Raw genomic sequence first — 27,845 nt, 5'->3', positions numbered from 1 at the left:
TAGCATGTCACCAATAAAAATGTGAATGTTTGAATTTTAATTGTCGGGTCTTTGTAAATTATAGTGTGGTCTAGACCTACTCTATCTGTAAAGTGTCTTGAGATAACTTGTCATGATTTGATACTATAAAGAAAATTGAATTGAATGTTTGCATTGCTAAAAGTAAAAGAGAGGTAAACATGTGGTCCCATTGTGCTTGCTCTCAGGCAGGTCACCTTCTCATGTCTTTAAAAACAACTGAGTTGAGAATCTTGGGAAATTAGGGAAATCGCTATTATCCTGTAATAATTGCCACAGTGGCTGCTGTTCAGCAAAAGTCTGTTTAAAGGAAGGGTTTCATTGTCCTATGATGCTGTTTCCAGACTATCTATCCGATTGGAATTAAAGTCTGTGGGGAAACACTGAATGCTTATGGTTGTTGAGGTTGAGAAACGGCCAAACCTAAAGGAATAATTAAAGATTTAAAGGAAGTAGAGCAAGAATTTGAAAATGTTGTCAATATTAGTTTTATATGTGTGTTTATTACAGAGATAGGTCCAGGATGCTTTTAGCCTAGCTTAGTACAAAGACTGCATTTCCCAGAATGTTGAAGATCTCCTTTAAATATTTCAGAAAGTATTACAAAGTCTCAGTTGTCATAGTGTCAATGTAAAAAAAGAAAATCCATACTAGCTTTTATAAACCCACATTACAACCCTGGTAGGAAATGAGGTAAAGCTGCTTTTTGGGGTGAATGCTCCATATACAACATTCTCTTTCAAGGTGAAGGTAAACAAACTGATAAAATTACAATAAATAAATAAGACAAAGTGTGGGTTTTCTCTCCTGCTCCGTTCTCTTCGGTCCTCTCCTCTGCTCTTCAGTTCATGTGTGCTTCTGCAAAACAAGTCCAACAGGTTTAATAAACGGAAGAAAAAAAAACGACAAAGTCTGAGATGAATAAACAGCATACTGAGGATTCTGCTACATACAGCCTAACCAGAAGCTAGGCCAAGGGCAGCGCTCATCACCCCAACCTGAGCTCATGAGAATTTATAGGATTAGAAAGACAAAAATATCCTTCAGCTACATGAAAGTTCATTTTTCTATAGTTTTTTATTTGAGGGCAAAATGTTAGGGCATCACTGTGACATCCAAGTCGAGAAAAGTCATAAAGTCAGCAAAGTGACTCCGAATATGGCCACACAGAATCTGCAGATGCAGAATTACGCAGAACTTTCCACAGATTTTCCGTAGATTTTAAACAAATGAATTTGATTAAAAGGTCTTTGGTGAAAATGTTTTTTTTTTTGGCTCAGTCTATAGGGAGTTGGGTTGGGAACCGGAGGGTTACTGGTTCAAGTTCACCTACAGACCAAAATACAGAGTGTAGACCGGTAGCTGGAGAGATGCCAGTTCACCTCCTGGGCAGGTGCCCCCCGGTGCCCCTCCCCAACCGCTCAGGGAGCCTGTCCAGGAGTCGCAGCCCGCTCACTCGGACATCTCTCCATTTGTGCATGTATAGGACCTGAGCATTTGTGTGTGTATTTCAGGCCTGTGTGTAGTGTGTTCTAACAGAGTGTAAAATTGTAATTTCCCCACTGGGGGAATCTATAAAAAAAGTATAAATTATTAAGTATAAATTATTGTGTGTTGATCTGTGCTTAGCCAATCAGAGTATTTTGCTCATGAATATTAATTAGTAGTGGGATGAACATTCCGTCTAGCAGCGAATCCGAGCGTATGTGGGAGGGGATAAAAAAGACTCAGATAAAGGTGGAAAAATCAGCTCAACTCTTTTTTTGTAACACTATCGAATAAGTGTTTAATAGATACATAAACGGTATAAGTGTAAGTGTCACCATATGGGAACTTTAAATTAAAAAAAAATGATAACACATCTCCACCCCAAGCAGAAAAAGGTCCTCTAAATTCTGTAGATTTTCATTCTGGATCCCCGCTGAGAACTGTACAAAATCTGCAGATTCTGCATTAATGTCAGTTACACAGCGATATCTATTCAAGTTAGCTAACATTAGCCACATACTGGAAGCTACTGGTCATACCAGACCAAGGAAGGCAGTAGCAACAAAGCCCCTGAGTGTACTGAGTTAAAGGGTAACTACCATTTTTTGTGAATCTGGGAACAACAATCTTTGACATTGGGCCAGTATTAAGAGAGATCGCTGCAGTCTGCATCGGCAAAACAAGCTAAGTTCTAAGTTAGTAGGCCAATTGACCTGCTTGTATTTACCTTCACAAAAGTGATCATTTTGCCACTGACAGGCTCAGGTTATTATTCTAAGTGTCTGACAACATTATGGAAAGGATCTTTTAGAGATAGACCTTTAAAACCTCTTTGAGACCTTTCTGTTTAACCAGAAAAAGCTCTGGAGTCGCTAGCGCTAAACCCACCAAACTCCATTTTTAAAAGGTCCTATGACATGCTGCTTTTTGGATGCTTTTATATAGACCTTAGTGGTCCCCTAATACTGTATCTGAAGTCTCTTTTATATAGACCTTAGTGGTCCCCTAATACTGTATCTGAAGTCTCTTTTATATAGACCTTAGTGGTCCCCTAATACTGTATCTGAAGTCTCTTTTATATAGACCTTAGTGGTCCCCTAATACTGTATCTGAAGTCTCTTTTATATAGACCTTAGTGGTCCCCTAATACTGTATCTGAAGTCTCTTTTATATAGACCTTAGTGGTCCCCTAATACTGTATCTGAAGTCTCTTTTATATAGGGTGGGGGTGTGGCCTTGACCAACTGCCACTTTGCAAGCCATGATGTGATGGCGCAGTGGATATGACACATGCCTTTGGTGTGGGAACCCTGGGTTCGATTCCCACTGTGATACATCAACCAAGGTGTCCCTGAGCAAGACACCTAACCCCTAGTTGCTCCAGAGGTGTGTTACCTTTGACATATATAGCAGGTGTAAGTCGCTTTGGAAAAAAGCATCAGCAAGTGACATGTAATGTAATTATGTCTCTCTCTCATGGGTGGGCCAAATTCTCTGGGTGGGCAAAGGGGAGGTAACCTTGCTTCTTATGACATCATAAAGGGAAGATCTGAGCTTTCATTTTCTCAAAGGCAGAGCAGGATACCCAGGGCTCGGTTTACACCTATCACCATTTCTAGCCACTGGGGGGACCATAGGCAGGCTGGGGGAACTAATATTAATGTTAAAGAAACCTCAAAGTGACATTTTCATGCCATGGGACCTTTAAAAAAGCAATACTTATAGCGTGTATAGAGCCAACATATTTTCAAATGTAAATTGGTAAACTATGTGTTTATTTCAACCAAAACTAGAGTTGTGATGGTTGGAAAAGTGGAAAGACAACCCAAAACGGCTTTTCATAGTTTTATTTGTTTCTGTCGACTTTGAATGAAGTGTATTTTACTATGCTACAATTACTGTTTATTTACATGGATTCTGGTGGCTTTAGCGAACGCAATTTGCGGATGTTTTAATGTTTTAAAAAAAGGTGACCTCCTTATAAATCCTTTCCGTAATGTTGTCGACACTTCGAATATTAATCTGAGCCTGTCAAGCACTTTTGTGAAGGTAAATACAAGCTGCACAATCGCCCTATTAACTTACATTGTAGCTTGTTTTCCCGCTGCTGACTGCAGCGATCTCACTTAATACTGGACCAATGTCAAAGATTGTTGTTCCCATCAGTCACTTAGACACAAAAACATAGGGAAATAGGGTCCAGGTTGAAAAAAAACAGTAGTTATCCTTTTAGCAAGGATGTGTTTTATTGCTTCTGAGTTCAACTTTTCATTCTTAAAAAGGAAAATGTGTTATTTCTTCTTTAAAAAGGTACACAGTCTCACTCAGTCTGACTGAGGTACTTTCCGCTGGACTAATACTAGCACAGCAAAATCTTGTTTATCAATTATATCAGGTCTTCCTTTCACTTGTTGAACCAACAAACATATCAATAAACAATACTTCAGCATCTACCTTGCCATTTCTGCAGTCATACCGTACCTGCCAGGCCCCCGCTGTGCTGCCGGAGCTGGCTGGTGAAGAAGCGTTCTCGCTGGGACACCTGCTCGTCCCAGGCCTCCAGTATTTGCCGCTGCTCCCTGGGCTCCAGGCTCAGGGTGTCCGGGTGAGCCTCGTCGATGTGGGCCCTGACTCCCTCCAGGCTGTGGGAGTACTGCAGCTCCCCACACACCATGCACACCAGCAGCTGGTTGAGCGGATCGTAGTCCATGAGGTAGCGGTTCCTCCACACGGCGTCTGAGACGGGACCATCCTCGCCAGGACCATCCTCGCCGGTATTATTCTCGTAGTCGGCGAACAGAAGCTCATCTGAACCGAGCAGTTGAAAGAGAAAACGTTTTGTGCCAATTTCTCCGTCCTAATGTGCATTCCTTTCAGTTCAAAGTGACATAGTTGATACGTTACCTTCTGCTGGTGCTGTGTAAGTTGTGAATGGGTAGGATCCCGGGTCAGTGTCCTCTGAAGTGCTGTAAAAGAGACGGAATCATTACGTTCAGTATTATCCCACATCTAGCTGGCAGCTAAGCTAATTTCATGTCAATTATACAAAAGTTCCCACCTCATTAGATGTTCTGACTCCTCAATGGAGCTCACCCACGGACCAGACTCCTACAGGGATTAGTCAGAGAGAAGAAAACAAAATCTGGGTTTGAGAAAAAATAAAGATTGTAATAATCAAACTAATGCTTGAATCAAAACGTGCATGATTTGTGAACAGACATGTGAACCTGCAAAGAGAATATTCATTATACAATGATCTTCCACTTTTCAATAAGCATGTAACCTGAGAGGTGTTTTATTATGACTAGTCCGTGTTCTCCATCATTTAACCCTCCTGTTGTCCTCCCAATAATGTGGATGGTTCCATTCAACGCTCTTCACAAGTAAATTAAATGATCAGTTCACTACTTTCATTGAATTTGGGTGTTTTATTCAATTTTATAGCATTTGAAAAAGTAATTGGTAAAATAACATTGAAAAAATGTCCTAAAAAGCTCAAATATGTCGGAAAAAGAATGAGAAAAACGTAGAAAAAGTGTTGAAAAAGACGATCCAAAACGTTGAAAAACATTTTGATTTTAAATTTTCACCCAGAAAAACTAAAAGTTGCATGGTCGACAGGAAGACAACACAAGGGTTAATATGAACATAATAATTAGACAGAGAGCCATTGAAACACGTTGTTATATACACCTGTGCAGCTCTTACCTGTGTTTGCAGGTCCTGAGCAGGCAGGATGGGCCTCAAGTTATGGGCAGCTCTCAGTGGGGTGAATCCCTTGTCCCGAATGGCCTTCCTGGCTCTCTGCTCCTTCTTTTTTATCCTCCAGTACTCCCGCTTCCTCCTCAAAAAGTCCTCCTCAGACTCTCCTGGGATGGGCTTTGGTGGAACCATGGTGGTTACAGGTGCCAGCTTGGTGGGAGGTTGGATCATCTGCGTGCAGCTCGGAAGTTGAGCACAAGGGGTTTTGATTGGACTGAGGGGGGAACTGGGAGTTTGAGAGGGATCAATGGGTTGCAGATTGATTTTGGACAGTGGGTTGTCTGGGGGCTTCAGAGTAGGGAGGGAGGGGGCTGAGCCTACACCTGTGCCTCTAGACATCCACTTTCGTGAACCTGGCAGGGCCTGCTGCTGATTACCGTGAGCTCCGTGATAGTTGGACACGATCTGCGAAAGCCCGACGTTCATGTGGTTCTGCTCACTTCTGGGTGAACAGGAGACACTGGTGACGGGCAATTTGACCTGGAGTGTGTCAGGTGACTGTTCAGCATTACATGTTGTAGGGCTGACGACCAGGACATTGGGGATGCTGGTCACTGTGGTCAGAGAAGCAATGGATGGCCTGGGCTGGAGGGCTGGCTTTGCTGGAGGATTTACACCCTTAACAGTGTTGATAACAACGAGACCTGGAGCCTGAAAGACGGCAACACAACATGAACAAGCCATTAATCTCAGTTTTTCCAAAAGTGAACATAATTAAATGCAGCAGCCAGGCAATAATCTTTCTGAAACATGCACATATGTATTTGACCCTAGCTTTAAGTAGGCCCCTCTAGTCACACTCCTCTCTATTTTTGCTGTTCAAGTGTCAAATGCCAGACAGAGGTGTGCAGTATAATGACTCAGGTTTCAGCTGGAGAGGGAACTGGCCATACCTACAAACCTGAACTCTTTATGCTTACTAACAAGTCTAATGGTACAGGCGCTGATATCCTTAGCACCACTGGATGCTATGTATTCAGTATAATCAGGGTTATTATCTATCTATCAGTAGTGGTGTTTTTATTTAAGGGTCACCCACAACTCTGGCCACAAACATGTGTGTATTCCCATAAATTAGCTTGCCGTTTAATTTAATTAATGATAATTTAATATCCCAACAAACCAAACATTTTTACTCATATCCATACAGTAGTTAACCAAAATTGCAGCTAGCCGCTGTAATTCAAATGTTTGTATTTCAATAGCTTTTCTCACAGCTAAAACGTGTTCCTGGGGTTCTCCGTCCATTGCCTGACCTAAATGGGTACTACCGTACTGGCTAGCAACTTTTGAATAGGGTGTCATTTTAACAAAGGCTGATTAACATACTGTTAGCATTCAAAAACAACATATCTATGAGTCATAGCCATTATCCTTTTGCGAAAGTCTCATATTTTTTGCTGCTGTCAAATGGAACACCAAGTGCACAGTACGCGTGGCATTCAAGTGTTCTCAGGGTTGAGATCACTGTTGCTAGGTGACTAACAAGAAAAACTTAATGATTTTGTGTTGTCGACATTTCAGTGTCATGCTAGGAAAATGAAAAGAGTATTCAACAAAAGTAATTATTAACAACAATGTCCAAAGTAACTCCCACAGGCTCCGACAGTTTTAAAAACAGAACTGGGAGCTTAAGGAAAATTTCAGACTGCAAAGTTGTGAATGCCACATCTTTGGAATGGACTCTTCTAATAAACCCAATCGCCCTTTAAGGCTTGTCATGATTATGCTGAAGTACTCACATTTGACAAAAATCTCGGTATCGTGTTTTAGCTTTTTAGAAAGAGAGGTGGAACAAGTGCACGTGCTAATGCAGTAGAAGCTAGCTAGCAAAGCGAGCAGTCCTTGATCATTGCTTCATTTAAACTTTGACTCTCTCTAAGACTCAATCAAATAAATGCAAAACACTGCCGTATCAAGCTAGCATGTTAAATATTAGCTACTTATTACAATATTGGCTATTTGTTACACTAAAACACAATGTATGTATGTATGCATGTTGCAGTTGGTACAAAATTAACATTATTTCCATATGTCCCATCACCTGAATGTTTCTGTAGGAAAGCCGATTGCTGCATTCTCCCTGTCTTTCTTTCTGCCTGGCCCTTAACCTGGCCCTTTGCTGCCTCTTCATCAGCTTCCAGTACTCTCTCTTCCTCTGCAGGCTGATCCCACCGCTGTGCTTGGTCACCACACTGTTGTTGACTGAGTTGCTGTTTTGGCATTGTTCTTGTGCCGGACACTGTTGTCTCTGTGGTTGTAATTGATCCATGGGTAGGTGATGTAGCTTTGGCGGCTCTGGGGAACAGCAGCTTTGATGGCCTGCTTTTTTGGTGCGAAGCCTCTGGGTTCTGCGTGGTGAAGATGGGCTGTCAGAGGCTTCCATGGAGGGGTTTACTATGAATTTCGAAAGGGTTTGGGATGAGTGCTCACAAGTGGGATGCAGGACTGCCTCGTTGGAGGTGGAAAGAGGTGGAAGTGTCTCGCTACTTTGGGAGGATTCCTTCAGATGAGGGCTTGGTGGACCTGCTCGTAACAAGCCATCAGTATCTGGCTGGCAGCTTTCTATCTCCAATTTCAAGTCGGCAGCAATGGGAGCCACCTCATTCAGAGGTAAATCTGGCTTTATCTCTTGCTCTGAGGAGTCTTCCGTTGACTCTGTTTTAATGCCAGTCTGCACACTTCTACACTCGGTCACTGTGCTAAGTGATTCTTCCAGGAGTTTCTTCATAGAGGCAACGGCTAGCAGAGTGGTAGCTTGGCTGTCTGCATTCAGAGCTAGGTCAGGCTCTGGCTGAGATGCAGGAGGTGGTGATGGGGAGGTTGGGGGTTTGATATCTGGACAGATGGCTTGTTCTGGTTGAGAATTTAGGTCAACTGCTGGCACAGACTCACTCTCTTGTTTTATCTCATTTGCATGTGGTGTAAGCGGCACACTGTTTATGGGGAGAAATTGTGCATTTCCTGAATGGTTAGTAAGACTTCTTCCTGGTGGTACAGTGGTTACTGCTATTTGCTTCTGGGCTTTCCTCCTCTGTAGAGTCGCATTGGCCCTCGCTAGTAAGACACCCTGCCTCAATCGAGCAGCACGAGCTGCTCGCTGCTCTCGTTTCTTTATCCTCCAGTACTCCCTCTTTTTTGCCATCCTCTCCTCCTCCGTCAACTCTGGATCCAGAGAGAGTGCCGACAGGGATGGCGCACTACTTGAGATGGACATTTTCATGACACAGCCACCGAGATTCGACCCCGCTGTCGATCCTCCAGAAACGGCATTTTGAGGGGTTTGAGGATGAGTGAGAGTGAGCTGACTACCAGTTTGGATCGCTAACTTGTGTAAATTAGGAACAGTTGTGCTTTCAACTTGAGTCCTTGGTCTGATTGACAGCAGTCTTGGAGGCTTGGTGACCGACTGTCCAGCAAAAGGAAAAGAGACTTTCAACTGAGCGGGGCGTAGGAAAGGGGGAGGCTGGGTTACATGAATGGGTGTACTACCTCTCCGTTTAGTATCGGGTTGATGCTGAGGTTTTGTAATGGGGGTATTATTAGAAACTGCATGACAAGCTTCTTCACTTTTGTGCGCTGCTGTGTTGTGATCTGTAGGAACCTGGGGAATGTTAATGGTCACTGTCCCGTCTTCTTTGATGAACCCTCCAATGGTCTCAGAGGCGTGGGCGTGGGTGTGGGTGCTTCCTGCTGATTGGGCCAGTGCTCTGGCCCTCCTCATCTCCTCTAGGATTCTCTGGTAACGTTTCACTCTTCGCATCAGAGAGTCCCTCTCCTTCAACCGAGCCTTCACTTCCATTGACAGCTTAGCTCGCTGTTCGCGCTTTTTAACCCGCCAGTTCTCTCGCCGTTTGGCTATTATTTGCTCTGGTGTGTCGTTAGGGTCAATTTGGGGGATATTTCTGGTACCAAAGACTGAAGTAAGCAACGGGGATCTGCATCTTATGTTTCTTTGATTTAGGAAATTCTTCTGGGCTTCGATGAACCTCTGTCTAGGGGTTTTACACCGTGCGATCCCTCGGGAAACATTGGAAAGATGTACATAACTTGGAAGCTTTCTCTGTGACTCCCCTAGCTTTCTCACTGAAATAGCACCACATGTCTGCGGTGTCCTATGTGGAGTTTGTACTTTTATCTGACCTGCTTGCAGGTTAACTGTAGTCAAACTTGCTGCCCCACTTTGCAGGTCATAATTTCCCCTTTTTGCCAATGTAAATGAAGTTCTGACACGAGGAGGACACTGCTTCTGGCCTGCTCCTCTCAAGAATGACTGAGATGGAAGATGCTGAACAACTGTGCCGCCCGCAAGTCCTGGTTTTTGTGCAGTTTGCCTCTGTAAATTCATCGCCGCACATCGCCGCTTTGCCCTCTGCTCTCGCTTTTTGATCCGCCATTGCTCTCTGCGCTTGGCTGCTCTCTGCTCCTCTGACTCCGGGGAAGACTGTGAGTTACTAACATCTTTAGCCCTCTGCAGGGTGACCAAGGCACTCTTTGTTCCACTTTGAGGTGTTGTGTTCGCTGTTTTCCCCTCTGTTTTAATAGAAACTGGGACACATGGAGAAGACACATGAATCATACCTGTGGTCACGTTGGTGGGTAAGAGTTTGGGCTGAATGGGTAATGCAACTTGTGCCTTATGTTGCGTTTTGGGGACTGATGAACCCTGCATAGACACACATGGCTGAGGTGTTGTTTTAGCGGAGCTGCCGTTAGTAGTACTGGTCATCCTGACTGGAGGCACTGAGGAATGGGTGTTCAGCTGGGTCCCAATGGGTGTGAGTGAGGTAACGCCTCTGCTCACAGCACCCCTTGCGGTTAGGCATTTCACTGTGTCTGTGTTGCCCCTCGAAGCTTTGGCTGAGACAGAACATGATGCTGGCAACTGAGGCAAGACCTTGTTGAGTTTCATTGTACGGAGCCACTTCTCCTTTTGGTTTTCAGTGGCTTCAACTGACCTACCCCCCACTGCATTTCCACTCTGTGATGCAGGAGAGACATTGACTGTTTTGTATGAGTCATTATTACTCTGCAAAGGAGAAGTGAAAGCAGCAAAAGAGCCGGATAAAGTGGAATTAACCACTGCAGGGGCATGTAGATGTCGGAGCTTTTCCTCTTGACTGTGTTGTGTTGACGTTCCTCTGCGCTCTGTCAGTCGGGCCCTCTGCTCTCGTTTCTTAATTCTCCAGTATTTTCTCTTTTGGGTGAGGGTGGCGTCATCATATTCTGACGCGGGCCGGTAGCGGTGAGACGTTGAACCACTTTTATCTTTTGTAGTTGGCATCGCCAGCTCGGACAGCCCATCAGTTCTCATCCAACTGGTTGGCTCTTCCTTGTCGCGCTTATTCAGTTCATCCCCTGAGTCCAGAATCCTCACTGCCATTAACACCCATGGCGTCTACCTATATGATGCAGCAGTAGGTGCTTTGCTCTGCTGAGCAGCTGCCAAATCTCTTAGACATCACATCGGTATGCAGGTGTCCTGAGGAACAGAAAACAAGTCTTAGTTGCATCTTACTTTGTAATAAACCTGACAATGATATTTGTCAAGATATTATACACTCAGTGGCTACTTTATTAGGTACACCTGTACAATCCAATCAATCCAATCAACAGCTCAGCCTTGCTAAGATTATAATGCTCAGGTTTTCGTTCATGTTGTCAGAGGTATTAATTCAACTGAATACTCAGTGGCCACTTTATTATTAGGTACACCTTTACAGTCTAATCGAACATCCCTGACATAAATTCTACCTTTAGTAAGATTATAATGTTCCGTTTTTGTTGACACTGTCGGATTGTTACTCAATTAATCGATTAATCGTTTGGTCTATAAAATGTTGGCTATTTTATCAAAGGAAAATGCCCATTACAATTAACCAGAGCACATGACGTATTCAAAGTCTTGTTTTGTTTGACCAAGAGTCTTACTACCATGGGAGACTAAGAAAACCAGCAAATTGTCACATTTTAGCAGCTGAAACCATAACATTTTAAAATATTTAGTAAGTAAAATGATTATCAGAATTGTTGACAGAATTTTCTGTCAATAAACTAATCAATGAATTGACTTATCATTTCAGCTCTCTTAAAAACATGAAATTAGGAAGAATATTAGAACCACATTTCAACATAATGCAGTCCAGTACAACAACAATACCACCATCGCCCTTAATAATAAACACATGGTTGAATTAGCACCTCTAGGAAAGTTTGAACAGTATAGCTTGGTAAAGATAGAATATGTGGCAGAGATGTTGTACTGGATCGCATAAGATATCTCATCAGTGAACAGTTATTGAGACATCATCAAACGAAAAGCACACACATGTAAAATATACACAATGAAGGGATTTTCAAATATTTTGCATATGAAATGTACGGCGTCCCATGTAAAAACGTGTGAATATTTCAGATGTGATTAAAATCCTATCTAAGCACATGTGATGAATTCACACGATAAAGCCACATGGTTTTCAGATATTTCACACTTGAAATGTAAGACAGCATATGAAAACACCAATTCATGATTTTATATCACATGTGAAATCACATTTCACATTTCAGTGCATGTGGTCTATCACATGCAGAAACATTTCAGATGCAATGGATTCACAAAGCATCTGTGGTTTAGGACATTTCACTTGTGAGAACATTCATTTCACTTGTGCTGTGACTTTACTCTTATCCATAATTTACTCTTTCTGTACCAAAACAAAAATAAAAAATCTTGGACTCAATGGAAATGTTCCCATTGCCAGTGACGCTTGTTTATGAAATACATGCTAATCAAAAGACAATGCATATGAACTAAGGCGCCCGTCTCCTTTCACACAACACGATTTACACGTGAGCACATCTTAGTTGTCTAAGCATTTAAATGTAGCATATAATATGAATATTAAACATTTCCATCCCACAGCATATTTGGTGATATAAACGCGTCGCGTAGCCTACATGTATGTAGAAACAGGAACCAGGAAGGAAGCAGAGTGACACTGTCCCTTTAAAACTGTCCCTCTCTATCACAAATTATATCTGTCGAGAGCCATTTTTATTCTTTATTCTGCTTCTATTTGATTGTAAACGTAGCGAAGCGACCCAGCGGAAGCGAAATTACCAAATACATCCAAAAACGAAGTAACAAATGGCCACATTAGGGCGTAAATCGTGCCTAAAAGCGCTGTCTCTCAGCGGCACAATGGACAAGATCTTCCTCCTCTTGTCCACACGGACGGGCGCCTGTCTGACTCTGCTGCCTGTCTAAAAGAAGCGAGAAAACCCGCGAATTACTGTCGTAAAGCAGGACGCTTGATAACATGTGGAAGAAAAACATGCATACCCGATACCTTTTAGTTACACCTAACTTTCCGGGACAGTTTTTGTGAACGTTTTTGGACAGATATGTTGCCAGGACACTGCAGCTACTTTCCGCCAGCCAGCCGTGCTCTGAGGCTGCCTTGACAACGCTGAAAAGTACCAGGATGTGGGACCTGGATGCTTGCTCTGCGTGTGTGTGTGTGTGTGTGTGTGTGTGTGTGTGTGTGTGTGTGTGTGTGTGTGTGTTGTGTGTGTGTGTGTGTGTGTGTGTGTGGCGTGGACACACAGAGACAGTACAACGCCCCCTCCTTTTCAAACCTGAAGCCATTAAGAAAGTGTATGAAAAAAGAATTCAACAAAATTGTGGCTACGAGCTAATACGTCCATGAGTCACAACATCAGACTGAGTGGATGCTAATTAGGCCTAACCTCATTTGTCATTTCAAGATTTAGTGAAATTTGGGACAGAACACACAAATTCCATAACCAGTCAAATGAACGTTCAGTAACAATGCACAGAGATTATAGGCTACATAAAGCTTGCAATAACATATAGTATTTTCCAATTTGGAGCTGCTGGATAAAGGTCCATTGATTTATTGTCTTTTTCAGATGACCTCAATTTATGTGCAGAACCATCAGGGATAGGGCTACAGTGTGATTTGTGGTTTATATAATATGCGCAATGATCATATTTGTATCATTAATGGGCACATTGATGAATAAAATAGTCCTACTAGTGGTAGTAGTAGTAAAAAATAAAACAATCTCTTCATAAATCTTATTCAAAGTCTATATCAAGAGGGGTGGGGCTTGGGCTCCAATATCCAACAACATTACAATGTTTTAATTTCAGTATAATTTGAATAGCTACAAATAACATCAAATAAGAGAATATATAACTAGAGCTGACACAATTATCCATTAATCTACATCAGCACAAGTAGCCTACTGTCTGGATAAAAACGGACAAGCTCCATCTCTAGAAGGGCTGGTCAGAGGGAGGGAGGGGGGGTCAACAACACCCAACAACATAATAATGTTTTAATTTAAACCAAAAGTAACAAATAACACTTCAGGAGGAAATGTATGTTTAGAGTCGAAACGCTCAAATTAGTTGGCAACCATTTTTAAATTGTGCAAATTGTGCCACAAATGTTCTATGCTCCAGCTTCTCGCATATTTGCTGCATGGTTTTCTTGGTATTCTGTGATAGCAGACTAAATATTTCGGGTTTTTGACTAGCCTATTGTTCAGACAAAACAGGCTATTTAAATGTGTCAGCTGGGCTCTTGACCAAACAATACATTGATTATTTAAGCAAATACTGGGAAGATTAGACAATAATGAAGATAACTGTTAGTTTCAGTCCTATGTATAATAATAACGCAAGTTATTCTCTGGTATAGACCCACAATGTATTTTGTTAAAAACAACACTAAACACAGGATTATATAAAAAAGAAAAAAAAAGTAGGCTACGGGGTCCCCAGCACAAAATATTATGAGCCTGAGCATGGGGCCCTGATTTGAAATGGACCCGCCTCGAGTTTTAACCGATGCTTTACCGAACCAAACCGCCTCCATTATCGCATGATTTTGTGAGAACAACAGCATTAGTATTAGCAGCTTATCAGTATTAGCGCCTGCTGCTCCGTTTGCTCCCCCCCCTGGGGTGGGTGTGCATTGTCGACGCTGCTACTGTCTCTTTAAATTTACCCAGGAGCCCCTTAAGGAGCCCCAGGGGCCCCTAGTCCGGCTCCCCACCCTGAAGACAAGCAAGAGCCTTAAAATACATTACTAGAGGCCTGCGCCGAGGCGCTCCCACACAGCGCAGGACGGAGGAACGGGCTCTATTCGACCAGCGGAATACATGATTGTGTGATTATATGAAAAGTTAACTTGGCTCCCGTGCGGGGCGCGTGGGGGGGGGACATCGTAGAGCACGGGCTCCTCAGCGATGGGCTCGTTATAGAGCGCCTGCCAGATGCGTGTCGAACGGCGCCGAGCGGCGTGAACATGTCACTGTTGTAACACGGTGTTGTCAGTGTGACATGTCCCGCTTCAGCGCTACGGTACGGTGAAGGAAGGAGGAACACTAGCCACTATTAAAACAGCGGGCAGGCCAGTGATGGAAGAGAAAGAATCGGGGGAAAGCGAGCCCGTGGACCTCCGGTGTGCCGAGCAGCCTGAGCTGCTCTCATTAATAATAAGCGGAGAGGAGGAAGCGACGCAAGAGGAGAGTGACTTGGGAGGTAAAGAAAAAAAAACGTGTTATTATGCTGTGTGTTTCTCACCGCAAAGTGGGACTGCGTGGCTGTCAGAGCCACGGCCATTGTCAGACAGCCAGTTAATCCGTGTCAGGGACAATGCCATGGAGCAGCATGGCCCCTCCGTCTCTGTGGCTCCTATAAACAAAGGCTCAACAGCACGCAGGCAGGCAGGCAGGCAGGCAGGCGGACCGAGACACACAGCTGCCACCCAGTGGACAGCGGCGGCACAGGCCGCAGCTCATACCAATGAGTAAACAATAATAAAATGGGTTATTGGAATAAATAGCCCCTATTAGATAATACGTAGCATGATAATTCCTTCATGTAGCACATAAAACAGTCATAAACGTATTGAACAGTAGCCTATGCAAACAAGAGTGCTAAAAATCAAACAGGGAAATCTTTGAGCTGCAGCTTTTAATTAGGCTATCACGAGCCAAACCATGACAGCTTATTGAGAACATCTCTCATTTATTTCTAACAGGTTGTCTTCTCTGCAATTTAAATCAAGAGAGACTTGTGTACAACCTACCTGTGTATGAAATCATAGACTAACAAAATTATAACACAAAGTTTACATACAACATAAGCAGTAGGCTAGTTCCACATTAAGGGAAACTACACAGTTTGGTCAGCACACAGATATTATAGCCTGACCAATACAGATTTTTGTGGCCAATATCAAAGTTATGTCAATGGTTATAGCGGCCAATAGCCTATTATTTTTTAAGCCAAGGACCCCTTAGCTGAAAAAGAGACCCCCTACTACATATATTGTATAAAATGTAGTTGCGTATTAGTGCCAGGTTTCACATACTCCACAAAGCAATTATTCACATATCCGTGTCCTTATTGTGACTGGTGATGGTGGTGTCATCTTGCTGTGTTCTATAATCTGTCAATTTTTCCCATTTTTTCCTGAAATTGTGTCTCTTGTAATCGTAGTTTATGTATAATTCTTTCCATTACAAATACTTCTTCCACAGTGCTCACCCACTGCTCCACGGTCAGGGGTTCTGCTTTATACCATAACCTTGTTATCGCTTTTTTACTTGCCGATAGCAGAACTTTAACAAGATACTCATCCTCTTTTTGAATTATATCTTGTGTCAGATTTCCCAGATAAAGTATCTTACAAGACTTGGGTATCTTGTATCCTATAATTTTTCTTAAACCCCACCATATTTTATCCCAATATCCTATTATCTTTTGGCAAGACCAAAAAATATTCATATGGTCTACATCCATGTGTCCACACATTCTCCAGCATGGTTGCTGTATGTAAAAATCTGACCATATTTTTCCAATTTAATTCTCTCCAAATCCTGGAGCTAGTGGCCGTGCACTGCGTTTTACAAATATTAAACCATTCCTCCTCAGTTATTTGCTCCTTCAACTCTTTTTCCCATTTTTCTTTGATATAAAGAGAGGAAGTCTTCCTGCATGACAACAAACTTCTGTATAGGGTTGAGATTATTTTACATTTTCTTCCTTCATAGGCTTTCAAAAACACATCAATAACTTCATTGTCAGTATCAGTTTTTATCTCCTTCTCATAATCGTCCCTTATCTGTCGGTATCGATATTGTTCATGTTCATCTAGTCCAAATTTATCCCTTAACTTTTCAAAACTCTGACGCTTCCCCCGCTCGACCATGGTACATATCGCTGTAATGCCTTTTTTTCATCCATTGCTTAAACCCTTTATCATTCGTACCAGGTACAAACCTTGAATCAGATGCGAACCAACTCAAAATCTTCGTCTCCTTCTCCAATTTATGTCTTTCAACAACTTTGTTCCATATTTCAATCGTGGTTTTGGTTATTGAATCCAACTGGTTGCCTAACTTGCACAATAGTCCTTTGTGTGCTATTAAGTTTCGCCTTTACACATTTTTATGGTGCATTTATTATCAAGCTTTTAAAATAAATAAAAAATGATTGGCATATTCATATGTTTATAGCCTACATCATGTTTTAATGATAAAATGTTGCACAGTAAATCCTGAAGCTTCACTTTGTCTGTGTATGGCTACCTTAGCTGTAGGCCAGTAAGCCTATCATCAATGTTGTGTCAATTAAAAAAAAATACCTTTACTAATAAAATATAGGATTCATGTTAATTTATATTTTTTCCCGGACCTCTGATATAAGCACAAAACATTATGTAGCCTATATGTGGCTTTCTTAAATGCTTTTTTTTTTTTAAGATTGTGAAAAACATATGTATTGAGAGGGACATTTTACAGTGTACAGTACAAACTATGTTCTAAATGAACTCAAACATATCTTTGACATTCCCATTCTGCAATTTCTTGTCCCTTATCAGTAGATGGTGTTACTAGTACACCTGATCAAGTGGATTGGCCAGATTTAGAAACAGTGTCTTAGTCACTGTCATTAAACATTTTAACAAAACAATTAACAAAGAGAATGTCGGTTTAAGAAACTGTCTACATATAGCTAAGAAGCGGTGTGCACTTCCAGCCTCATGTTACATAACAACACAGCATAATGATTCCAGTCAGATCCACGCACAGAGGTTTACAGATTTGTCAGAAATGAACAAGTAGAATCGGCCTGCACATATTTAGCTGCCATAAACATATCTAAACAGACCCCATACTAGAGCTGCCCCCTCCTAGTCGATAAGTCGACGAAGATTTCTTGAGTCAATTAGTAATTTTGTATGCTTTTTTTTAATGCTGAATGACTTATTTCCAAGAAACCTCTCTTGTAGAACACATCTCTGGTAAGCACAAGATTTAAAGTGGTTCTTTGAGGGATTGATCTCTTTTCTCTCTCGTTTCTTTCAGAAGAGGACGGTCTTGCCAATGGCCACGGTGAGGAGGAATCAGAGGCTGGCATGGTCACACCTGTCCGGTCTCCATGCACCAGCTACTGGAACATCACAGAGGGGCCGGACCACCCACTGCTCTCCCCGGCCCCTGGGCCCTCTGGACGTAAACCCAGGGTCCAGAGGGCCTCGCGTCCAGGCCTGAGCCGGATCCCAGGGCGCGACCACCGCCGCTACTACCACGAGTACTGGCGCAGCGAGTACCTGATGGACTTTGACCCCCAGCGGCACGGCATGATCTGCATGGTGTGCGGCAGCTCGCTGGCCACCCTGAAGCTCAGCACCATCAAGAGGCACATCCGACAGAAGCACCCAGACTCCTTGCTGTGGAGCGCTGCTGACAAGGAGGTGATCCGCTCGGGGTGGGAGAGCCACCTGAGCCTGGGGGGGGGTCAGAGGCCGTACAGCTCGGCTGCTGGACCTTCACCTCAGGAAGAAGAGGAGCAGCTAGACTCAGACCAGCATGCTGCCGGTGGGTAGGACTCTTGGCAAGAAGTTTCTAAATCACACACTTGGTGGCAGTATGAGTGTATGTCTTGGCATGGTGGTGTGTGAGGATGAGACGATGATGTAATGATTCAGTGGTGACGTGTCGGGGCTGGACAGGGAAGGACTGTGCCTGGACATGACTGTTCTGAGGTAGCCTATGTTATATATTTTACATGACAGAGATAATTCACAGAATAGAATCATGTTTAAAGTTTGGACTATGGTAATATAGGTTATGAGCACCCTTTTCACATGTAAGGCAAATCAAGCAAAGACTATAGCTTCACTTACAAAAAATAAAAAGCCAAAAACAGTTATTATTCTGTGTTCAAGTACTTTTGGGGAAATCTGACATCTGAGATTTCCAACTCGACTGTAAAACAACACTGATTTGATGGGCTCTGTTGTTATAAATATGTAGCCAGGAGTCTTGTAGTTCACTCAAAAGTGAAAACTTTGGCATTGGTGAAGTCTGAAGCAGGGCAGTAGCCAGGATCTATAAATGGACAGAAGTCTAGAGTCCAAGCCCCCCCCCACCCCCACCCCCACACCTTTAACCTTGTTACCTTATCTGAGCTGTAAACAGAAGAGGTGGGGGTAGTATAGCCACACTAAAGTAATGTCTCTCTAACCTACGTGACTTCATATTCATGCCTCTGTCCCAGTAATCGATTTTCAGGTTGTCTGTCTGTCCGTCCCTCCGTCCGTCCGCTTGTCCATTCTCCTGAACATATCTCAGGAACGCCTTGGTGGAATTTCTTCACATTTGGTACAAACGTCCAGTTGGACTCAAAGATGAAGTGATTAGATTTTGTTGGTCAAAGGTCACCTCACAAAACACACTTTTGGCCATGACTCAAGACTTCATACGCCAATTATGACAAACCTTCACACAAATGTCTAATAGGATAAAATGATGATGCAACTTGACTTGTTGGAGGAGGGATACAACCGCAAGGCGGTAATTCTAGTTTAGCTATGAAGCTTTTAAGACCAACATATAGTGGTTTCCATATAGTGGTGAATGCCTTGGTTATTCTGGCTCCAGTAACACGTAAGCCTAGTTGACATATATTAAATAAAAAAATATATCTAAAAGAACATTGAAAAGCCGCTGTAAGTAGAATTTGACATTTTCATTATAACAAAAAACAGTGGCCAACAGCAATGATACCCAAGAAGAACATTTTATTAATGTTGTTTTGTTTCATATTTTCCAAATACAGCAGAACTCCCGGAGCCTTTGACACCCCAGGAGCAGCCCCAACAACCTCCCAGTCTGTCTCCCCGCTCTGAGGAGGGTGAAGCCCCCCAGCCCAAACAGGAGGAGCAGGACGTCCCGGGTCCCTCAGCCCGGACCTTGGAACGCTACCTGAACGACTCGCTGCACGCCTGGTTCCGCCAGGAGTTCCTGATGGAGTACGAGGCGGAGGCCGGCCGGCTGCTGTGCATGGTGTGCGGAGGAGAACTGCCCTCGCTGCACCTGGACCACATCAAGAGCCACGTGCTGGACACCCACCCCAACTCGTTGGTCTACAGCTCCGAGGAGAAGCACTGCATCCTGCAGGCCTGGGCTCAGACTCACGGTAACAACAGTAGGCACACAGAACACTATATAATCCAGTTCAGACCAAAGATTCTGGACGAGACGAGTGGAAACTTGAACCTACTTGCAATGCAGCGTTCTGAAAACTGCCATTTTACACCAATGGGAGACGAGACGGTGTATCGTCTTAATAGCACAACGACTCTTTGTACTTCCGACTTTCAGGCTTTTTTTGTAGCTGGACATCCTTTGTTGCATCTAAATATGAATGAGGATAACGTTAGTGATAGTGAGGTACTTGCTACAGCTGCATTTTTAGTGCTGAAACGGCGAAAAAATGTTTTATTTCTCCGATTCACTGCTTTGTTTTATCAACAGTCGCTCTCTAGGTCGCTCCATATTCTGTTCCTGCGGGTGCTCGTTGAGACATTTGAAACATATTGACGTCACGTGCACAAATCCACCTGTCGACCCACCCACCAACCCTTCATTATCACTGCTTGTCTGAATTGGCGTTTCCACGGTAACAGGGTGAGCCTGGACACCCCGTCACCATCTTAAATCTTCCAACACTGCCTCCTGGTCACGGTCCATGTCTGTTTGTTTTTAGGAGTTTCTCAGTGTGCTCCATCAGCATCCGCCAATATCATCAATACGATTACCGTGTTGGTCCAAATATAAGACAGGGCTTTTTTTCCTAGGAAAAAAAGTCTGAAAAAGTGGGGTCGTCTTATAATCGGGGTCTAGACTTTGAGCTGTTCAAGTCGCAGAAGGGACGTCACCTGTTTCAGCAGCCAATAGAGAAGTTAGCTATAAACTATAGAAATGAAATGAGCCATTACGGTAACATTATGGTGGAGAGAGATAGAGAGGGAACGCCCAGTGGCGTTAGAACCATAGACTGTATATTAATGGACAGCGCATGTATGACGTCACCCATTGGTTAGTGGAGATCTGCTATGAGTCGTCGAGTTTGCCGTTACAGGCCTGGTTGCGGATGTGACGATTTTAGACGAGAGGGAGGAGTGAGGGAGGAGCCCTTACACTCTACGTTACGTTACACACTTCCACTGGCAGTCACATCATAGCCACGCCCTAAAACACCCCCTGCTTTATCGCCGATTTTAAAATCACCGAGACCATAATTCAAAAAATGAACATCATTCTGTGTTGAAGAAGACTTAAAACTAGCGATTGAGACCATAAACTCATTATGAAAATGTTTACTGAGTTAATAAATCAAGTGAGAAGTGGGTCACTTTCTCATAGACTTTTACAGAAACTGACCTCCTTTTGCAACCGCACGTGTCTCCCCCTGCTGGAATTCAGATAGAATGCAGGTTTAAGGCACTTTCGCATTTGCAGCACTTCGCCGAACCGGATGCGTTGTCCATTAATATACAGTCTATGGTTATAAAACGTTTTTTCGCTGATTCATCACTAGAAGTGTAACTGTAGCAAGCATCTCAAAATCACTAACATTATCCACATTCAGATATATCCAGCTACAAAAAGCCTGGAAGTCGTAAGTTAGAACGGAAGTACAACGAGGCGTTGTCATGGAGATGTTACACCGTCTAAAAATGCAAACAGCCAGAGAAAATCTTACCGTGGTCCTCAAAGCGGCCGATTCCAAGAGGTTGACAGGACAGTTTGTGATTACGTAATAATGGGATGCCCATTACCAGAGCAGTCGTTCAGCTGAAGGCCTTGGAAATATTTACCGTTACTTTAAATGTGACACTCTCATCTAAAAAGATATTGAAAATATTATTTTATTTATTTAAGATGTTAAAAACAACAGCCCACCTTATTTTATTCAATGTGTTTATTTAAAATTATTTCTGTATGAAAACAAGTATTTTTTTCCAAAAATGAGTTTTGAAAAAGGGCGGGGTCGTCTTATAACCAGGGTCATCTTATATTCGGACCAATACGGTATTTTGTTTTATCATTTTATAATTCAACAACAGTTCCCATGGACCCCCACACACAGTGCCAAAACCTCATAGGACCTGTATTTGTTAAATGCTGAAGAAGTAATCTTTGTATTTCTTCTAATCTGTTGTGTGTTATGTGTCGTATGCTTCTCTGCCCCGTAACAGAAGAGTTAGAAAACTCAATCAAATCAGAGCCCAACACCAAAGAAGGCGGGGCGGACCTCTTTGCTCAGGAAGTGGAGGCCATCCAGATCAACAGTGACTTGTACCCGGAGGGTGACGGCACTTTAACTCAGGACCCTTGTCTCATCGCTGAGGATGGAGGTGTCGGAGCGGCGCAGCAGGGACCTCCGCCCCTCCGCCAGCCCAGGAAGAGGCGGCTGCGCGGGGGCGACCCGTGGCGGCTCCGCCTCGACTACCTGGTGGCCTACGGGCCTCAGGGCCAGGGCACGTACTGCATGGTGTGTTCTCAGGTCCTGCACCAAATCAAAGTCAGCAGCTTCCGCCGCCACATCCAGGAATGTCACCCCGAGACCACCACCCTGAGCCGGCAAGAGCGGGAAGCCATGGCCGCCGCCTGGACCAAAGATTATTCTAGTGAAGGCACGCACATTCAAGATGGTGAGATGCTTTTAGCCACTGTTACTTACGGTACAACTGCAAACTGTAAATTCTTAAATAGTGGTGTTTATTAAGGTAAGCTGCAGATAGAGGCCAGTGGTCGAAACAGGCTTACACCAGAGACAGGGCTTCATTATTTATTTAGTTTTATAAGTATATTTTATCCCTGAGCACTTCAGTATCTTGTCCATTTCCACAGCACTACTGTATTACTCACCACTCTGCTGCTCTCACTCTCTCTCGTTAACAGAAATACTGTCTCATTCCAAAAGCTTCTACTTTTTTTTACCTATGTTAAAGCTTTAGTGCGTAACTTTTTGATATTAATCTGTTACATTCAAGCCATTGCCAAATGAGTTGCTACAAAGCTAATTAAGACTATCAGCTCCACACAACTCTCTCTGTATTTCTCAGTATGACTATGTTCAGAAGATTCTGGCGTCCGGTGACTTTCCCGCGCAGAAACTCGAGTGAAGATAATGACCTCTTCTGAGTTCATCATGTTTTTTTAATCCTCCGTGTCCTACTTGGCTACTAGCAACTGCGTGAAGGGGGGGGGGGGGGGGGGGGGACGTGCGCGATCACGGAAGACTTGTATCATGTGGAAGCGCCGACAGGATTGTGGTCATTACTTAGAATTCCTCATGGGGGAGACAGAAACTACGCACTGTAGCTTTAAGCCAGTGTCAGTATAATCTTGCATAGTCAGACCTATCTCCACAGCGATGTATCAGCACTGTACTGTAGAGATAGGCTACACCCATTATCATTCTGCTATAGGGGGAAAAAAACACTATCTTGTTTGTATTTCTTTAAACCAATCACAACCGCTAGGCCCCGAGTGACTGTGCCCTTTCAAAAGAGATAGCGGAGATAGCAGAAGGGATGAGAATGCTCTCTACATCCAATAAGCCAGACTAGTGTCAATACAACTCAACACTTCCTGCACAGATGTTACACATAACAGCTTTCCACTTACATTTATGTGGCAGACCTTTTTGTCTAAAAAATAAGTGCCAAGAATTTACAGGAAGTATTGCAGTACAATGGCAGTAACAGCAAATAAAGTGGAAAGTGAAGGTGATTGGAAGTAATGAGTGAATACATTTTTGTTAAAAGCTGAGGCTCAGAGCAGAGTGGTGAGAATGAAACGGTGACTGATGACTTAGAGCTGTGGAAATGTCTCTTATGCTGAATTTACCATCTGAGCAGTACAGGTACTGTACTATTGGTGCAGGCCATGGACACCGACCCGGCTATTTACAAATGCACATTGTTTGTTTGTTTGTTTGTTTGTTTGTTTGTTTATTTATTTATTTCAGGACAATGCATATTTGATGAACATGTACAACAGTACACGTAAAAAAAATGCCAGATTGTAGCCCAAGGGCTAATTTCCATCTGTAGTAAGCAGGTTAAAGTTACAATAAAAAGGACACAAGATATACAATAGTAACATTTGCTATAAAAAAAAAGGAGAAACAGGAAGAAGCAAAAAGGAAAACAGGATAATTCATTAATAAGTGTTAAAACAGAGACACAATTCATTATCATGCTCTACTGGGCTAAAACGGTACAACATACAGTTAGAGGTGATTGCACATTTGGTTAGCTCTAAGCCACACCTTTACTTGGCTCTTAAAGGCGGCCAAACATTAGAGCAGCTGCATCTGACAGAGATCCTCTGATTTGCTTAAAATTACAAATAAAATAAAATATAATTTTAACATGGTTTTTGAAAGAGAGTTTGGAGTCTATAATCACGCCTAAGTATTTAAACTCATTAACAACTTCCAACTCCTCTGTGCCCAAGAACACCCCAGATTGAGAAAGCATAATAGTAGAAGGTTGCTTCGACAAATATAAACAAACTGGGTTTTTTTTGCATTTAAGATAAGACACGATCTATTGAGCCATGTTTGTATGTGTGTAAGAGCTGTTGAGAACACACATGCTGCCTCCTCAGGATTTTTTGCTTCAGTAAAAATTACAGTGTCGTCAGCGTAAAGCTGAACATCTACATGTAAACAGTATTCAGGTATATCATTAATATATAATGAAAATAAAATGGGCCCCAGTATGGACCCTTGGGGAACTCCTACTGGACAACCCATGTAAGCAGAACTAACCCCGCCCACCACAGTGCATTGTTCTCTGTGAGACATTGGGCATGTATTTGAGAATTGATGGCCTATACAAACTGTCTGTACACTTATAAAGTTCTCAATGCTTTGGTTTATATGTAGGGACCCTCATTATGCTACCATTGAAGTGTGGTGCTATTTTGAGCCTCGTTAGTGGTATAAAATAGCGATTTACCCTCTGCACCGAAAGCTAGCGTTAGCGGCTAACCACCGTTTTGCGGTAGCTTGTTTAAAGCTTGAGACGCATTCGATTAGCATGAAAACATGTCCCAGAGAACGTTTGACTCGTTACACAAATGTTATTATGCCCTAGGTTCATTTTGCACCAGAATTGTCCTTTAAGTGAACATTGATGGTGGTTCCATGCTTTTAGTGCATAGAAACTGAAAGCAGATTTACCAGACTCAGAGTTAACCTGTGCAACATGAAGCAAATACATATCTTGACATATTGCAACTTTAAGATACAAAAATATGACCTAGCAGCTTTTGATGTAAGAAAGGCAGCTTTGTTTGTCAGTAGTTCTTGGCTAAGGGTGTCAGAGTGAGGTGGTTTCATTTAGTTTAACTACTGCAGCCCCCTCCCTGCTGTTTTAGCAGAAATCAACCCGAGCGAAGCCGATGTCCTGAATACCACAGGAGAGAGCAACGAGGACACCTCCCCTGATGTCAGAACACACAGCAAAATGGTGAAGAAGGAGGAGCGTGTGAGCGGAGGGAAGGGCAGAGCGAGGGACGACGGCGCTGCGGCCACGCCGTCTCGACACAGCCATTACCCTGGGAAGGACCAGCGGAGGAACTACCAGGCGCGCTGGCGGATGGAGTACCTGATGGATTACGACTGCCGCAGACACGGGCTCATCTGCATGGTGTGCGGAGCCACTCTGGCCACGCTGAAGGTCAGCACCATCAAGAGGCACATCCAGCAGGTGCACCCCCACTCTCTGGACTACGGCCCCGAGGAGAAGCAGCAGGCCCTGCTGAGCTACAACCAGGCCGCCATGCACTTCGTCCACTCTGACGACTGCTTCTCGGCCCAGGACCACGGACACACCGAACTGGCTCCCACTCCAGCACACTTTGGCACGTAGAAAGGGCTTCCGTCCGATGCTCCTCACGCGGCCCCTGTTCAGAAACAGCCTTCCTACCTTCTTTCTTAAAGAGAAATTCAAGTATTAGTCCAACAGGGCCTTATTCTCGGCCCTCTGACTTTGTTCAAAATTTCCCAAATCTCTACATTGCAGGTGCAGAGTGAAATGGTATCCTGAAAAGTCTGAGAATAAGACCCAGGCTGACAAATACTGGAATTTCCCCTTTTTTTTTTATTTGAATCTGAGAGTGTGCTATGGTTAAAGTGGCGGGTAGCAACTGCCACAGAGGAAATGTCACAACCTGAATATGTTACCACCTACAAATGTCATGGCCTAAAAAAAAAAAAAATGAAAGTCCAGCCCAGCTCATTTAAAACTAAAGCCTTATCTGAACAGGATCGGTGTTACCTGAGGACCTCGTGAGATTTAGGAAATTATTTATAATAATAAACAATATTTATAATAACAATAAAACATTCCTGACCTTCCTGCTAGGTAGCTAGATGATCCCTTCTAAATGTGTGCCTAAAATGCTGTTAAGGGTGTCGGTAGTTTCCAGTACAGCTTGATAATTGTCCAAGCAGAGGCAGAAAAACATAGGGCTAAATATTAGTTACCTAGGGCTCCATTCATCAGACTGTGTGTTTGGTGAAATAAGTTGTCAGTAATTTGCACTAGAGATGTTCCCTGGCAGACTACAGGCGGCAGGTTGGCGTCTCGAGTCGGAAAACAGTTGACTTCTGCGACTCTGACATCACATGAGGTCCTCAGGCGAGGGTCAGATCAAACCGGCGTTTGTGACCGGGAAATCTCTGAGCTATTGTGGCTGGCTAGCGTTAGCATGTTCACGGCCAGCTAGCGTGTTAGCTCGCCCACTAGCAGGGCTTGGTATTGTTCAAAGAAATTCAATACTGGTGCCGATACCAATACTGTGACGTTGATTCCTGTTCCTGAACAATACTTTTTTTTCAATTTCAATTTCATAAAATCCATTTGAACAAAAAGAAATTACAACACATTACACATTACAAAAAACAATCTAAAATCTTTTTATTTTTCAGCTCCTGCTATGTCTCTGTGTTAAGTAGATTTTTTTCCTGCATGCTTCTACGACTTGTAACGTTAGACAGCCAATCACAAACATTATTAGATCTTGGTAGAAGCATGCTGCGTGCTCATTGGCTCACCGACGCTGTTGAGATTTGCTCCTTAGGTATTGAAATTTGGTAATCGAATGACGAGGCAGTTTTCCATACCGATACTAAGGAGGCATTTCGGTCTGTGCCTGAACAGTATGGAATTGGTGACCCAGCCCTACCCACTAGCCCTGCACGTAGCCGCAACTTCACCAACCAATCAATCCATTAGCAAGTCGCCATGGTGCTTTCGTGCAGAGTGAAACTGTGGTGAACTGTACCATTCTAATGTGTGCCATGGACCAATTATAGAAAAGTGAATTTAGTCTGAATTCAGTCAGCCACTAATATTGATATCGGGGCTTTAAGATCTCTTGCATGAGTGTCTGGATATTTATTTATTTGAACTCCAAATTGGCATATTTGTAGTAATGGTATGTCTACTTGTTATCTTTCAGGTACAGGATGGGGCCCAGGGAGGGGGGGGGGGGCAGCAGGGGGCTCAGGGCTTGTTTCTAGCCGGGGCCTGAGTCTTACGCTCTCAGGAAGTTAGAAACAGTCTTCGGTAAGGGCCGTGATGAATTAGTTTTACGATAATGTGTCTGAAGACAACCCAGCACTTTGTCCCCAAAAATGTACTAAAGCCCAGCTTTCCTTCTGTACAGCCGGTTGAATGAGACTGTGTTTGATGTTATTGCTGAAGACAATGAATGCCAGCGTGCAGTCAGTGATTTCTCTAGTCTATTTAATTCCTTGTTTACAGTGGAGGAGAAGGACGTCCTCCTCTCTCTCATCCATTATAATGAGATATGTTATCTCTCTGTCAGCCTGCATCCTTTCCATCACCTACAATGCATCTTAGCTACAACTGCACAGAAAAAAAAGAATATGTAAATATATGTAGAAAAAAAAAATAGAAGTATTTTTTTCCTTTATACAAGCACTTTTATGCACCCTGGTTTCTACAAAGCGTGTTTGTAATTCTGTCCAGTTTTTCTACTTCATTCAAGATTTCAACAATGACTGTGTGGTTTAACGGCTGGAGAACGGCTCGAAGGACTTTTGCTTTGAAAAGCTTGCTCCAGCTTTGGTACCGCTTCATGTTTTCATCCACTGTACAAAATGTATGCAACAGAAGAAGTTGAAGAATAACAAACTAAAG

At 43.1% G+C, this 27,845-nt stretch overlaps 2 protein-coding genes across 6 annotated transcripts; one reads left to right on the top strand and one right to left on the bottom strand.

Moving 5' to 3' along the window:
* Nucleotides 1-501: 501 nt before the first annotated feature.
* si:dkey-28a3.2 lies at nucleotides 502-15,018 on the bottom strand. Of its 4 annotated transcripts, none has more exons than XM_039822099.1 (7): nucleotides 14,885-15,018; nucleotides 7,313-10,750; nucleotides 5,215-5,919; nucleotides 4,565-4,614; nucleotides 4,411-4,472; nucleotides 3,988-4,314; nucleotides 502-876 (listed from the first exon to the last, which is right to left on the bottom strand). In XM_039822099.1, the coding sequence occupies exons 2-7, from the start codon at nucleotides 10,649-10,651 to the stop codon at nucleotides 860-862; spliced, it is 4,500 nt and encodes a 1,499-aa protein (XP_039678033.1). In that variant the 5' UTR covers nucleotides 10,652-10,750; nucleotides 14,885-15,018; the 3' UTR covers nucleotides 502-859. The 4 variants fall into 4 exon arrangements, with proteins under 4 accessions (XP_039678033.1, XP_039678035.1, XP_039678034.1 ...); XM_039822101.1 differs by lacking the exon at nucleotides 14,885-15,018 and adding an exon at nucleotides 12,618-12,758 and having other exon boundaries at nucleotides 3,961-4,314; XM_039822100.1 differs by lacking the exon at nucleotides 14,885-15,018 and adding an exon at nucleotides 12,611-12,757.
* Nucleotides 14,259-25,896, top strand: si:dkey-106g10.7 (uncharacterized protein C11orf95 homolog). 2 transcript variants are annotated; one of them, XM_039822102.1, is made up of 5 exons: nucleotides 14,259-14,842; nucleotides 17,677-18,189; nucleotides 19,433-19,792; nucleotides 21,858-22,313; nucleotides 25,054-25,896. In XM_039822102.1, exons 1-5 carry the CDS (start codon nucleotides 14,719-14,721, stop codon nucleotides 25,545-25,547), a joined length of 1,947 nt encoding a protein of 648 aa, XP_039678036.1. In that variant the 5' UTR covers nucleotides 14,259-14,718; the 3' UTR covers nucleotides 25,548-25,896. The 2 variants fall into 2 exon arrangements, with proteins under 2 accessions (XP_039678036.1, XP_039678037.1); XM_039822103.1 differs by having other exon boundaries at nucleotides 14,260-14,842; nucleotides 25,057-25,896.
* The last annotated feature ends 1,949 nt before the right edge of the window (nucleotides 25,897-27,845 follow it).

Source organism: Perca fluviatilis, chromosome 14 (assembly GCF_010015445.1).
Source record: "Perca fluviatilis chromosome 14, GENO_Pfluv_1.0, whole genome shotgun sequence".
Taxonomy (NCBI): domain Eukaryota; kingdom Metazoa; phylum Chordata; class Actinopteri; order Perciformes; family Percidae; genus Perca; species Perca fluviatilis.
This window is presented reverse-complemented; position numbering and strand designations above follow the sequence as displayed.